The 14966-nt window shown below is 38.6% G+C and overlaps 1 protein-coding gene across 2 annotated transcripts; it reads right to left on the bottom strand.

Moving 5' to 3' along the window:
- Positions 1-569: 569 nt before the first annotated feature.
- LOC307162141 (uncharacterized protein) lies at positions 570-14161 on the bottom strand. Of its 2 annotated transcripts, none has more exons than XM_079877242.1 (3): positions 14106-14161; positions 5245-5449; positions 570-2987 (listed from the first exon to the last, which is right to left on the bottom strand). In XM_079877242.1, the coding sequence occupies exons 2-3, from the start codon at positions 5327-5329 to the stop codon at positions 1360-1362; spliced, it is 1713 nt and encodes a 570-aa protein (XP_079733368.1). In that variant the 5' UTR covers positions 5330-5449; positions 14106-14161; the 3' UTR covers positions 570-1359. The 2 variants fall into 2 exon arrangements, with proteins under 2 accessions (XP_079733368.1, XP_079733369.1); XM_079877243.1 differs by having other exon boundaries at positions 5245-5446; positions 14106-14139.
- Positions 14162-14966: the final 805 nt, after the last annotated feature.

Raw genomic sequence — 14966 nt, 5'->3', positions numbered from 1 at the left:
CTTAGCACGTTCATGATTGCTGCGTCTGGTATTAATATTTGTACTTAGTGCAAAGTCCTTGTTGCATTGCTACAAACCATTTCATGTAAAACTTATCTACTATTTATTTACTGTCTATTACTATGTGTTATCATATTTTACCTGAAAAGGATAACCTGCCTGTAAGGTCATGGATGCCTATATGTACTATCCAACAGAAAGGTCTAAAGTAATGGATTCATTTGAAATGAGCATGGTTGGTGGATGTTTTTTTTTATTTTATTTTTTAATGACACTGAAATATACATATAGCACCTTTACATATTTGAGAACTGCATGTAAGATTACAACTGTTGAAAATTTAGATGGATCCAATGCTGTACAAATATATCTTTGGGATCATCGATGCTCATCACTGGACTCTGTCTGTAATATTTTATACTTATAAAATCCATGTGGGTCGTTTTAGTAACTTTATATTATATATATATATATATATATATATATACAGTTTAAATAATACTTTTGCTTATAATAGACACACAATATGTTTAATATGTGACGTGTGTGAGTAGGTGGGACTTTTTTTTTTTTTCCAGTTATTAAGGTTATGATCCCAAAGGAACAGCAGGCTCTGTATTTGGATCCCCTAGGGGAGAGGCAACCTGACCTTAAAAGATGCCAAGAAGTGACAAGGTAATCCAACCTTTTAAATCCAAGTCCTATGATGGGGCAAATGATCAATGGCCGTTGGATGGAAAAAATTGTGCCGTTCTGAGCCTTTTCTATTGATTACAGTTAATTTATGAGTGAAAAAGTGTCCAGATGGACATGTGACACACTGCCACACCCACAAAAATGACAGCACTTCCTGTGAGTAAGTATTAGGTATTAGTATTAAAAGTATTAGGGAATTGGCCAAGAGTACATTTACATAAACACTTAAAAAGTATTCTATGTCACTTCTATATGCCCAATAAAGCTGTTTTTAATGAACAGATTCAAATCTAATCGTAAATGTGCAGACCAAGGCTGCGTTTACACTTGGCATTAACATGCGATCACAGTGATCCGATCAAGCAGGTCGGATCATAAATCAATCAGAACATGGTGCGTTTACACCTGTCCACATCAAGTGGCTTCTGTACCTGGACCTGTACCAGAATTCAACATTTCAACATTTACCTTGTGTAGCATTTCACAGAAACAGCTATTTTCTTATATACCTCAACATCACATAAACTGAAACTTTTTTTTACAAGAAGTGAACATCTAAAAAGTAAATCTAAGGAGTGACGGTGGAATTGAAACAAACCAAAGACGAATAAACTTGTGTTGCAGTGAACACTTGGAGCAATGATTTTTATATATATTTATACGTCAGCAGAGTAAGTGACTGTGCAAAACTCTCTCCACATGGAGGAGAGGTGTATCTCCAGTATGCACTTTCTCATGTTGTTTCAGCTTTCCAGACTCAGTAAAACCCTTTCCACAATGTGTACATGTATATGGTTTTTCTCCAGTATGGATTCTTTTGTGTATTTTCAAGCCTCCAGCTCTAGTAAAAGCTTTACCACACACAGTGCACAAATGAGCTTTCACACCAGTATGCATTTTCTGATGATGAGTAAAATTACTAAGCCATAAAAATGTCTTGCCACAAAAAGAACACAAGTAGGGCCTCTCTTTTGTATGAATTTTAAGGTGGGTTTTCAAATGTCTTGGCAGAATAAACTTTTGACTGCACTGATCACAGTTAAACGGCTTTTCTCCCGAGTGAGAACGCAGATGATTTCTGAGATACGCTGCCCGGGTAAAACCCTTCCCACACTGACGGCATGTAAAGGGTTTCTCTCCAGTGTGACTCCGTGTGTGAGCATTAAGGTGTCCTTTCTGTGTGAAGCTCTTTCCACACTGAGAGCATGTGAAAGGGCTCGCGCCGGAGTGAACTCTCATGTGATCTTTAAAATATCCTTTACGTGTGAAACTCTTTCCACATTGAAGACATGCAAAAGGCTTCTTTCCAAAGTTAACTTTCATGTGATCTTTAACGTATCCCTCATGAGTAAAGGTCTTTCCATCCTGAGGGCACGTGAAAGCCATTTCTCCAGCATGAATTCTCATGTGATACTTAAGGTTTCCTTTACGTGAGAACCTCTTTCCACACTGATGGCACGAGTAGGGCTTCTCTCCTGTGTGAATTCTCATGTGGTCTTTGAGATTTTCCTTACACGTGAAGCTCTTTCCACACTGGGGGCATGCAAAACGACTCTCTCCGGTGTGAACTCTCATGTGATCCTTACAGTATCCTTCACGTGTGAAGCTCTTTCCACATTGAGGGCATGTGAAAGGCTTCTCTCCAGAGTGAACTTGTATGTGACCTTTGAGATTTCCTTTACGCCTGAAACTTTTACCACATTGAGGGCATATGAAAGGTTTCTCTCCAGCATGAATTTTCATGTGATCCTTAAGGTTTCCTATACGTGAGAACCTCTTTCCACACTGATGGCACACGTAAGGCTTCTCTCCTGTGTGAATCCGTAAGTGGTCTTTAAGATGGTCTTTACACGTGAAGCTCTTTCCACACTGAGGGCATGCAAAACGACTCTCTCCGGTGTGAACTCTCATGTGATCCTTACAGTATCTCTCACGTGTGAAACTCTTTCCACATTGAGGGCATGTGAAAGGCTTCTCTCCAGAGTGAACTCGCATGTGATCCTTAAGATTTCCTTTCCGCGTGAAACTCTTGCCACACTGAAGGCATGTGAAAGGCTTCTCACCGGTGTGAATTCTTAAATGAATCTTGAGGCTTCCTTTTTGTGTGAACGTACTTCCACACTGATGGCACGTGAAAGACGTTGTGGCTTCTATTCTTTTTTGTGAGAGACTGTTGGCAAACACTGAGCAACTAGAGTTTTCTCCGGTTATAAAATTAAGTGTTTTTTGAAACTGATGATCCTCCTCCGCTTCATTCTGATATTTCCTTTCCTCTTTCACTCCCATCAGATCTAAAATGAACATATTAAACTGTTATATATTCAGTTAAAGAGGGACAACCGTGAAATCAAGTTAAAAAAAAAATTCAGAAAGCAACAGTAGTCAAGTTTCTAATCATGTGTGATTTTTTAAGTCAGGACTCTTCAGCCTTCAGTTTAATTAATCAAACAGACCAGAACTCAAGGTCATCAAGATCTGAAAATTACAGGTCAGTTGTGTAAGATCAGGGTAAGAACTTAAAACCTTGGCCCTCTACACCAAGAGTTTGGTTGCAGACTACAGTTAGGCTCAGTCGTTTGCAACATTTAAAAAAAAGTTACAATACATGAAAATTTGACCAAGATGTAATTTGTTTGTTCAGACCAGGGGCCTCATGTAAACCTTTGAGTAGATTTTATCAAATAAAAAAAAGTGTATATGCAACAAAAGAATAGTTTGCGTATGCACAAATGTTTTCAGATTTGTAAAATTGTACAATAAAAACACCAGGTTGAGAGCCAGTAGCTGGGCTTCCATTACAGATTTGCGCAAAACTTTTGCGAGATTTTCTAAACGTCAATAAAAAAAAACTATAGCGAAATGACTGCGTTTCCATTAACCGATGTTATGCGACTACTGCTGGGATGATACACCTATCTCCCGATTCGATACTATCACTATACTTGGGTGCCGATACAATATGTATTGATTTTTTTAAGAATTGCGATTCTACAAGTATTGTGATTCAATATTGCAATATATTGCAATTTTTTTAATCATACACTTATACAGACTGTACATGATGTATAAGATGAGTCATATTTACAAAAACAATTCATCACATCATTCTGACTTTTATTTCAGAAGCATCATACAATACAACATTCTCTTGAATAAATGATTCAATAACAAATACATTTTTTAACAGTCACTTGTCGCCACTTAGTGGCGAAACAATGTAATAGATAAATGCGTTATTTTAAGCACCAAGTTTCTATCAAAAGCTGATTTTGATCACTATCGTAGACATCAGTGTTCATATTTGACCTTTCAACTATTGTATCACAGAAATAATGATACTATGAGGTTGAAAAGACTTTGTGAAGCTGTTTCATGACGACTCTCTCCGGGTCAGCGGCAGCGCCAACACAGCTTTGAATGTTGCGATATCATTTTGTCAGTTTAATAGACAGACGAATTGAAAGATCGAGTGAGTGTTTGAATCGAGATCAGTCTTTAAAAGATGAATTGTGCAGCTCTATTGTCTTATCTCTCTCAGTATATGAGCAGCGCGAGGGCTTTTCAGTGCGTTCAGTCTCACGTCTCTTCCACGCGTCCACTTGGGATATTACGTCACTCAACACTCATAGATAACGACATATTTCATCCTCTGTTGAAACGAAAGTGGTCAACTTCTGTCAACAAGCAAGGACAAAAATAAAATTCTGTAATAAAACAAATCGATTTTAGAATCGTAAAAAAAAAACGATAGCTAGGTGAATCGATTTTTTTCTCCCAGCCCTATATGCGACTAAAACGTTATTTATTCCTCTCGCGATAAGTCATTCCAAAAATCATGGCAACTGATGTTGGTAGGTTCACATATATCCCAGCAACTAGCCATTATTATTAATGGAAGGAGACATAGGCGTGTATCCAAGCATTAATGGCAAGGAAAACCCCTTATACTGGGAGCGGCACATATGAGGAGTTTCTGGGAGTTTCTCCCTCATATCTGCTTCAAGATCTCTATGATAAATGTGGCATTTCTTTGTTGTTTAGAGTCCAGTATTCCAGTAATACTTTTAGCTTTTATGAATTTAATAAAGAACTCTGTCTCGTCTTCTGTCCAAACATACTGTGCCTTCTTTAAAGAATGATAAACTATTACGTACGCCAGGTGACCTGTAAATGTGAAAAAACAGTTTTGCAGTTTTACTGTCTCCTTTTTCGAACCGCCTGAAAAACCACCTCATACGAACTTAAAAACGTTTTTGCGATATATGGGAGAAATTGATTTGTTTTCATTGGCCGTATTTTCAATTCGCAATTTCAATTTGAAGGGTAATAGAAACGAGGCTACTGACATATAGTAGTTTGAAGGGCAGCACTGGGGAAGATGTGGACTATTCAATTAATGGATTAAATAATAATAATCAATGATTGATTAAAAAATGTTCCACCATAAGATAGCATAGTGTACAATTAACTTTCATCTCAAAAGATGAAAGACAATTGGATTCTCCATGATATGACAACTTTAAAGAAGAATCAAGAATGGATACCAACCTCTTTGTTCCTCAATATTTTCATTTTCCACTCTGGATGGTTCTTGATCACTCATGTCCTCAATTTCCACTTTAATAAACTCCATGATTACAACAGCATGTCATGTAGATTCCTATAGTTACATCTGAGGTAATTCCTACCGCTTCTTTATATGCATTTTACTTGTAGAATGACGGAATACTTCCAAGCATTTATCAGTGAACTGCTGTGAAGAAAAGAAAAAACTATTCATACATTCTTATTTAAACATTGTGCACACTGATAAAGAAAAGGTTTCAAAAATCCCAGGTACCAAATTCATCTCTTAAAGCCTCTTGTATCACAACAGTTAACATTTTCACAGATTTTAGTTAAAAATACAGTGGAGAAAATAATTATTAGATCCCCTGATGATTCGTTGATATTCTGTCTCTATCCGTTAAAATAAACCTACCATAAAAATTATTGACCCTTTATTTCTTTGTAAGAGGGCAAATGTACAAGATCAGCAGGGGATCAAATCATTATTTTCTCCACTGTACATAATAACACACTGATGAGCCAGAACATTATGACCAGTCACAGATGAAGCGAATATCATTGATTATTTCCTAACAAGGCCACATATTAACTAGGGATGCACAGGTATCGGCCCAATACTGAGCTCATGTACTCGTACTTGTAAAAATGCTCCGATACCAACAACCGATACCAGGCAGCGTTTGTACACTTGTGTCCAGACAAAGAAACACTGACAACAGAGAGTATAATGAGGATTAAAAAAAGAAGGCTGTCTATGAAGTAAATGGATCTTATTAGTGGCAGGAGAGGTGAGCTGGTCGAGTGCATCCCTTTAAACAGACATCAGTGGAAAGTTTGTAGTTCAGTCGGATGTCAATGGCAAAGAAAGTAAAACGAGGCATGATGTAGTTTATTATTTACGTTAACTGACTAGAGAGAGAGAGAGAGCACTTCTGTTGAATGCTCTTGATTGCTGATCGTTCACTCAGAACGTGTTATTTGGATTAAAACTTAAATCGTATATGTAAGTAAAACATGAACTGTTACCTGATTTATGTATAATGAGTGGTTCCCTACATTATTACAGGACGCCTGCAAGTTAAGAAGTTCGATGAACGCAAACATCCAAAGCGCGCCCCGAAAACCAGTGTCTCAGCGCACGAATACTGAATTGAATTGTCTTCACGTCTCTTGCTTGTACTGACGAATTCAAGTGAACTTAGTCAGTATATTTAAATGGGGCCCGTGCGTTCGGTCTTAAAGGGGCAGCAGTCTTATAAACCTGCGTAATAGCGTACCTCCAGCACGAAAAATAAATCAAATAAAATGTTTAGTACGTGAGGATGCCAAGGATTAATTCTGAGAGTAAAAGTAGCTACGTCAACTAATTATTTCAATAAGTTAGGCTCCATTGTGTAACAAGCTAATTAAAATAATACACATTTATTATTCACAATATGGAAAGAGGAAATAAGAGCATGACTCAAACATGCCATTAATGGGCTTATTCAAGTCCTCTTTTATTTTTTTGAGTTATTTTTATCCATTCCATTTTATCCATTTTTATCCATTTATCCTGTTTGAGGTCGTTAGCTGCATTATAAAGACACCTGTCCACCCCATACAATCAGTAAGAATCCAACTACTAACATGGCCAAGACCAAAGAGCTGTCCAAAGACACTAGAGACAAAATTGTACACCTCTACAAGGCTGGAAAGGGCTACGGGGAAATTGCCAAGCAGCTTGGTGAAAAAAAGGTCCACTGTTGGAGCAATCATTAGAAAATGGAAGAAGCTAAACATGACTGTCAATCTCCCTCGGACTGGGGCTCCATGCAAGATCTCACCTCGTGGGGTCTCAATGATCCTAAGAAAGGTGAGAAATCAGCCCAGAACTACACGGGAGGAGCTGGTCAATGACCTGAAAAGAGCTGGGACCACCGTTTCCAAGGTTACTGTTGGTAATACACTAAGACGTCATGGTTTGAAATCATGCATGGCACGGAAGGTTCCCCTGCTTAAACCAGCACATGTCAAGGCCCGTCTTAAGTTTGCCAATGACCATTTGGATGATCCAGAGGAGTCATGGGAGAAAGTCATGTGGTCAGATGAGACCAAAATATAACTTTTTGGTCATAATTCCACTAAACGTGTTTGGAGGAAGAAGAATGATGAGTACCATCCCAAGAACACCATCCCTACTGTGAAGCATGGGGGTGGTAGCATCATGCTTTGTAGGTGTTTTTCTGCACATGGGACAGGGCGACTGCACTGTATTAAGGAGAGGATGACCGGGGCCATGTATTGCGAGATTTTGGGGAACAACCTCCTTCCCTCAGTTAGAGCATTGAAGATGGGTCGAGGCTGGGTCTTCCAACATGACAATGACCCGAAGCACACAGCCAGGATAACCAAGGAGTGGCTCTGTAAGAAGCATATCAAGGTTCTGGCGTGGCCTAGCCAGTCTCCAGACCTAAACCCAATAGAGAATCTTTGGAGGGAGCTCAAACTCCGTGTTTCTCAGCGACAGCCCAGAAACCTGACTGATCTAGAGAAGATCTGTGTGGAGGAGTGGGCCAAAATCCCTCCTGCAGTGTGTGCAAACCTGGTGAAAAACTACAGGAAACGTTTGACCTCTGTAATTGCAAACAAAGGCTACTGTTCCAAATATTAACATTGATTTTCTCAGGTGTTCAAATACTTATTTGCAGCTGTATCATACAAATAAATAGTTAAAAAATCAATATATTGTGATTTCTGGATTTTTATGTCTCTCACAGTGGACATGCACCTACGATGACAATTTCAGACCCCTCCATGATTTCTAAGTGGGAGAACTTGCAAAATAGCAGGGTGTTCAAATACTTATTTTCCTCACTGTATGTGTGTTTTAGCAAGGCGGTCTGTGTTGCAAGTTGGTGAATGAAGATACTTGCCAGGTTACGTGTCACTACTGCATTTACCGCCACACACATGTGGCTTTTTGTTAATGACTGTCCTACTACAGGATTTAACACAGAGTAACAGCTGACTACCAGTTACAAAAGTAATTTCTTAAATTATCCTTTGACTATGTTCTGTCCCGCTATCTAGTGTCGAAATTTTTTTTGGCCCAATGCCAAACGTACTTGCCGACCCCTGCTCTAAAGCTAAACACGAACCAGCAGTTCGTTTTGGCAGTTTGTTAAAGGCTTATTAAATAACTGTTAAGCACCTCAGCATTTCAACTTACTTAAAGAAAGGCCTCTCAGAGCTGATATGAGATGTAACTACAGCGAAGAATGAGATTTAAAAAGTCTGGCTCAACTAAACAGTGGTGGGCAGAGTTGCTGTAAATTGCCTTAGCCAACAAGATGGGCTGTTTGCACTCTGAATTAAAAACTCAACATAATCAAGGAGAAGTATCTGAAGTAGGGCTATACATTTGTTTATTTACAGATTTTATCATGTCATTTTTATTTTATTTTTTTCAAAATTGATAAATTTGCATGAATTATTTTAGTAAATATAATGTATAGTTTTTTTAATAAAATGATGTGATATCGACACTGGTCATTAAAAACAGAACAAAACATCTGTATGGCTACTTATTAAAAAACTCAAAACAGCACAAATATCCTCACAAACACTTCAACCAATCTCTTAGACAAAGCTATGTTTCCATCCCCCTATTTTTATGCGCATTTTGGAATATTGCATTAAAAAAAAGCTGGATGAATACGCCAAGATGTGCATACATTATAAAATTGTGCATAAAAAACAAAATGTTTTAACCGATAAGAAAACATGCACATAAACTACGATGGAAACACATTTACCGAATAAATTCCTCGATGCGCATCAAAAAAGACATGCGACTTTGCAATGGGAAGGCAAAACTGGACCAACTAGCGGGCCGATCTCATTGCACAGCATCTGAAATGCCTCGTCAAAGTAGTTCGGTATAAGATCCCTCCTAGAACTGTCTTACACGACTGCGTTCCCAATAGAGCTGCAACGACGCGTCGACGTCATCGATTACGCCGACACGCATGAAATGCGTCGACGCGTCACATTAATTACGAGATATTTTGAGTAATGGCGGCTTCTGCTCCCGCTCATGGTGAAAACGACAATCTGGCTTTATCACATAAATCAAGACCACGATCATCCAAAGTATGGGAATACTTCAAACTACGCCCAAACAGAAAGGTGCTTTGTTCACTATGTAAAGCTGAAATGGCATACCATGGCAGCACAACTGCTATGAACGAGCATCTTAAAAGGAAACATCCTGTGACTCTGCGAACTCAAAATGACGAGCCAGCTGGGTAAGTAGTAGGCCTAATTATTACAGTTAGTTTTTGGAGTTGTTGTTGCGGTCACGGATCGACGTTAGAGCTGAAGCTGTCAAGGGTGCGGCGCGGGAATAAAGTTCTGAGGGCCGAGTGTGGGCGCGGGCGCGGGCGGTAATGCACTCGTGTGTGTGGTGGTTGCGGGAGAATAAAACGATTCGCGGGACTCCCGCAAAATGTAAATATCTACTAATTGAACATCTAAGAACGAATAAATTGTCATTCATCTGTTGCACAAAAGCAACAAGAACAACTAAAACAAAATAGAAACACTTTACAGGCCAGAGTCTCTATCTATTTATAACATTTTTGCAGCGTTGAACAATTTAGCCAATCACAGACATTTGTGTTGATTTCTTGAACGCAATGGCCAATCAGATGCATTTAAGATAGAATCCCCTCACCGCTCAAAATGGACGTTTTGTTCAGTGCTGAATTCTGCATACTGGCAAATCATCTGATTATAGCAAACAAAGTGTAGATATTATGAAAGATTCATTGTGCAGCCAGTTTCATTGATAATAACAGATTTGTGAGCTCGTGATGAACTGAGATGTCAGCTTTTTAGGAATTATTAAGGGAGAAATCCGTCCCGCGCAGGTCTCTAATGTAGACTTTAAAAACAAACGACTAACGTTATATTTACATATAGTAGTCTAGTAGCCTAGGCTGCAATCTATTGTATGTGAACCTTTTTGCAGATAAACACAAGTGCATTTTCGGACAAGTTACTGGACAAGTTAATTGAGTAAATCATACTCCCACTACGGTAATAACAGACTATAGTAAACATCACATTTCCTAAATAGGCCTGTTACTGTATACATCTTACATTTTATGAAATAGTACCATTAGTTCAAAATAAAGTTTAAAATGCTTCCTGTTTGCATATTTCATAATAAAATGACATAATTACCCTTTCTGAAATACAATTTTTTTTGTCATCATTCATAGATTTTATGTTAAAATAATATACAGATACAATACCCTCTTCAAAATACAGCTGATATATTGTTAGCATTCATAGACTTCATGTTTAAAAATGTTAATGATGTTATTGTTGTGCTTGTTTTATTTCTCAGGAAGAGGCAAAGTTGCGTGCAAGATTTCTTCCATAAAAAGGACGTAACTGTTTGCACGCCCCACATGGCCGCCGGACTTACTGATAGCATTCTGAACATCATTGTAAAGGATATGAGACCTTTTTCTATTGTAGAGGGTCAGGGCTTTCGTGAGATGATAAATGCGTTCCACCCAGGATACACACTTCCCTCCAGGTTCCACTTCACTAAGTTGATGGAGAAGAAATATGAGGAGAATTTTGAGAGAGTGAAAGCTTCACTCAAAGAAGTAAAAACCAAAATCACTCTCACCACAGATGCATGGACCAGTATTGCCACAGAGGCATACTTGGGTGTCACCTGCCACTTCATTAATGAAGACTGGGAGCTTACTTCATTCAACTTGACCACCATGCCACTTGAAGATCGGCATACAGCTGAAAATATTGCTACCTGGGTGGAAAAAGCAGCTGAGAAGTTTGAGATATCCATGACCAATGTAATCGTGGTTGTACATGATAATGCTGCGAATGTGGTTGCTGCTTTACGCATTTTGGAAGAAAAGCATGGGATTGCTTCTCTCAGGTGTGCTGGTCATACATTACAGTTGGTTGTCAACCATGCTCTAAAGGATCCCCAGATCAGCAGGGCACTGAGGGCTGTGAAGAGCCTTGTGGAACATTTAAAAAAAAAGTGAGCTGGCCAGCACAAGGCTGAAAGCAAAGCAGCAACAAATGGGTACCCCTGAGCATACGTTAATACAAGATGTATTCGTAAGATGGAACAGTACAGCACATGATCAGCCGCCTGCTTGAACAGGGGTGGCCTGTGACGGCAACGCTTTCAGATCCTGATGTCACACCACAAGGGAAGCGCTTCCTGGATTTAAAAAGTGATCAGTGGAGCCTACTTGAGGAAGTAGAACAAGTCCTGAGGCCTTTTGAGTGTGCCACTGTCTTCCTGAGTGGAGAGTCCTACAGTATGTGACTGTTTCCGCTCTACCTCCGCTGGTGAAGGGCCTACAGAAGTCCATAAAGAGCACCTTATTTGAGAACGCAGCTGTCAAAGCTTTCCAAGGCGTTGCTGCACAGGAGATGACATCAAGATGGGAGTGGGAAACTAAATTCAGAGATGATGGAGAAAATGTATGTATTATTGCAGCAGCCCTTGACCCCAGATTCCGCAAACTAAAATTCCTGCAAGCAGAGGACATTGTAAAAGTTCACCTCAAAGTTCAAGGTCTTGCACTGGAAGAGAAAAGAAGAGAGAGGGAGCAAACACCTGAACATCAAGGTGGGGAACAGGATGACTCAGTCAGTGCAGAGAGGAGGCCAGTTTCTCTGCTGGATACTTTGCTTTGTTCGGATTCAGATGAGCACAGTAACGGTGAAGAAGACACTGGTCACGTGACTCACGTCCAAGATCAAGATTCTCACAGCGAAGCAGTGAGGAATGAGATACTTGTGAGGAATGAGACACTTGTGTACTTTGGTGAGCAGGCCATCCCAAAAGATGAAAATCCATTAAAATGGTGGAAAGAAAATGAAGCAAGATTTCCCACCTTGGCCATGCTGGCAAAGTGTTACTTGTCTATGCCTGCAACTTCAACCCCATCTGAACGCCTTTTCTCAGTTGCTGGCAACATTGTGACTAAAAAAAGAGCAAGCCTGACTTCAGAACATGCTAACATTCCTCCATTGCAATGCTATTTGAGATCTTGCTGATGTATATTGATATGCAGAATTTTTGTTAGATTATCTGCCTTTTTTTTTTTTACGGAGCCCGGGAAGTCACCTGTGGGAGAAAAAAAAAACAATCCGTGGCGACGGTTTTGCAATTTGTCTGCTCCGTTTATAAACCGTACTCACAAATTCTCAAACTGTTCCCTTGGTTTAACAGATCGTGCCCACAAGTTTCTAATCCGCGCCCTCAGATTTGTAAACCATGCCTTCAGTTTTTGCAATCTGTCCCCACAAATTCATAAACCATGCCCACACTTTCGCAATCCGTTCACAGATTTGTGGCTCGCCCTCATTTTAGAAGAACACCAGGAGCTACGTTGTTAACTAATCTTATTGTATATTGTTTTATTGTGTATTAAGTGGAATACATCAAATTGTCTTAACTGCATCTGCATGCTTAAAGTGTGGCGGGTATGGGGTGGAATATACAATTTTTGATGCACGTCATTCATATTAAATCATATATTCCACCCCATACCCGCTATAATTGAGAATCACTTTCAGCATGCAGATGCAGTTAAGACAATTTGTATTCCACTTAATACACAATAAAACAATTAGATTCGTTAACAACGTAGCTCCTGGTGTTCTTCTAAAATGAGGGCGAGCCACAAACCCGTGGGAACGGATTGCGAAAGTGTAGGCACGGTTTATGAATTTGTGGGTACAAATTGCAAAAACTGAAGGCATGGTTTACAAATCTGAGAGTGCGGATTAGAAACTCATGGACACGATCTGTTAACAAGGGAACAGTTTGATAATTCGTGAGTATGGTTTATAAACTGAGTGGACGGATTGCAAAACCATCACCATGGATTGTTTTTTTTTCTCCCACAGGTGACTTCCCAGGCTCCATATTTTTTTGATCTGTTCTGTTACTTGAACTGAGTGAAGTGAAGTTATTCAAATTAGTAACACAGTCCCCCAACTTTTTTTGTGCAGTGTTTATGTTGGACTTTGCCCCTTTAAACTAAAGGAAACATTTCAGGTGTTCTTTGCACTGTATTAGGCAGTGTTTATGTTGGACTTTGCTCCTTTAAACTACTCATTGCCTTCATATTAATGTATTTTTTGCACAGTGTTTGGCAGAATTTATGTGGCATTGTTACATGATGCACTAAAGTGTTGGTTGCATTTTAATTCTGGCACTTTATTTTTTATACTGGGAAATTTCAAAGTATTTTTCAGAAAATGAATTAATAAAAGTTTGAAATACTTATGGTAGAAGTTGTGCGTATTATTTTTTGTGAAGTTTGCCAATGGATAAATCAGCTAATCCAAAAATAATCAGTAGATTAATCGGAAAAATAATCGTTAGATTAGTCGACTAATCAAAGAAATAATCAATAGATTAATCGACAACAAAAATAATCGTTAGATGCATCCCTAGTTCCCAATCAGCCATCCGCCTCAGAGAGCAAGTTAGCATGACCGTGTTTATTGCATTTCGTCTGGGCGCTCTGAGGAGTAATATATTAAATATGAAAAGTATTATATAGGCTACAGTGGCTTCTCCTACTGCATCAACTTTTTCTTAGTGATATTTATCGACAGTTTATCAGGAAGTGATGATTTTGTTCTCTTCGCAAAATGTCTTATGCAATATTACAATTTTGCGCACAAGTAACATTTGCAACTAAGGATGTACGTATGTCTAGAGAGATACATGCGCAACTTTGGAAACATGGCACGAGAAGAAATAAGGAGAAAATACTCATACTCACAATACACCATATCTCCAGATATCGCAGTGGAACTCCTCGATATCATGGTGGAAACTGATGCGAATAAACACAGATATTTTGTTATACTTATTTGATAAAGTAAGGGAGCAGAATGTAGTTTCAAACCAAGCATAGTCACTACACAGAGCAATAGAGTGTGAAACTCTGTATCAAGTGTCCAAAATGCCAAATTAGAGTAGAATTGACATACATGTTTTAGCACACCAGGGTGACTAGGAACATTTGTTTCAAAGGAGTATAAATATGAGGAAACACAAAGGCCAAATTCCCTTAATCATCCATCACAATGAGTAAAACCACATAATATAGCCTATTCATTTTCCAGCAGGATTTGCACCTGCCCACACTGCCAAAAGAACCAAAACCTGGTTCAATGACCATGGTATCACTGTGTAATTACTGTGTGATTTCATGTAATATTCTAATTTTCTGAGATTTTGATTTTGTGGGTTTCATAAGCTGTAAGCCATAATCATCAAAATTATAACAAATAAAGGCTTGAAATATCTCACTTTGCATGTAATGAGTCTATATAATATATTAGTTTCACCTGTTAAGTTGAATTCTTGAAATAAATCAACTTTTTGATGATATTCTAATTATATGACCAGCATCTGTATATATAAAGGACAATCCATCCGAAACTGTTTGTTTCATGGGGAAAATCAACCCCAAATAGAAATAACTATTAATATAATAAAACTTTACTAAAGCTTAAATTAAATAGATTTAAATTAAATACTTTTGAATTATGAACTGAAACGAGATCATACATTAACGTTGGACTTGATGACAAGCAGCTTATCATTCAGTGATCATATTACAGATTTCATGTCTTTT

This window comes from Squalius cephalus (assembly GCF_949319135.1).
Source record: "Squalius cephalus genome assembly, chromosome: 7".
NCBI classification, from domain to species: Eukaryota; Metazoa; Chordata; class Actinopteri; order Cypriniformes; family Leuciscidae; genus Squalius; species Squalius cephalus.
The sequence above is the reverse complement of the archived record's forward strand: the minus strand, read 5'-3'. Positions and strand labels throughout refer to the sequence as shown.

Bases quoted from the DNA above. Each gene is read 5' to 3' on its own strand.
- LOC307162141 (XM_079877242.1), bottom strand. From the start codon at position 5,329: ATGGAGTTTATTAAAGTGGAAATTGAGGACATGAGTGATCAAGAACCA. The intron at 2,988-5,244 runs GTTGGTATCCAT...TGTTCATTTTAG, and splicing joins AAATATTGAGGAACAAAGAG to ATCTGATGGGAGTGAAAGAG.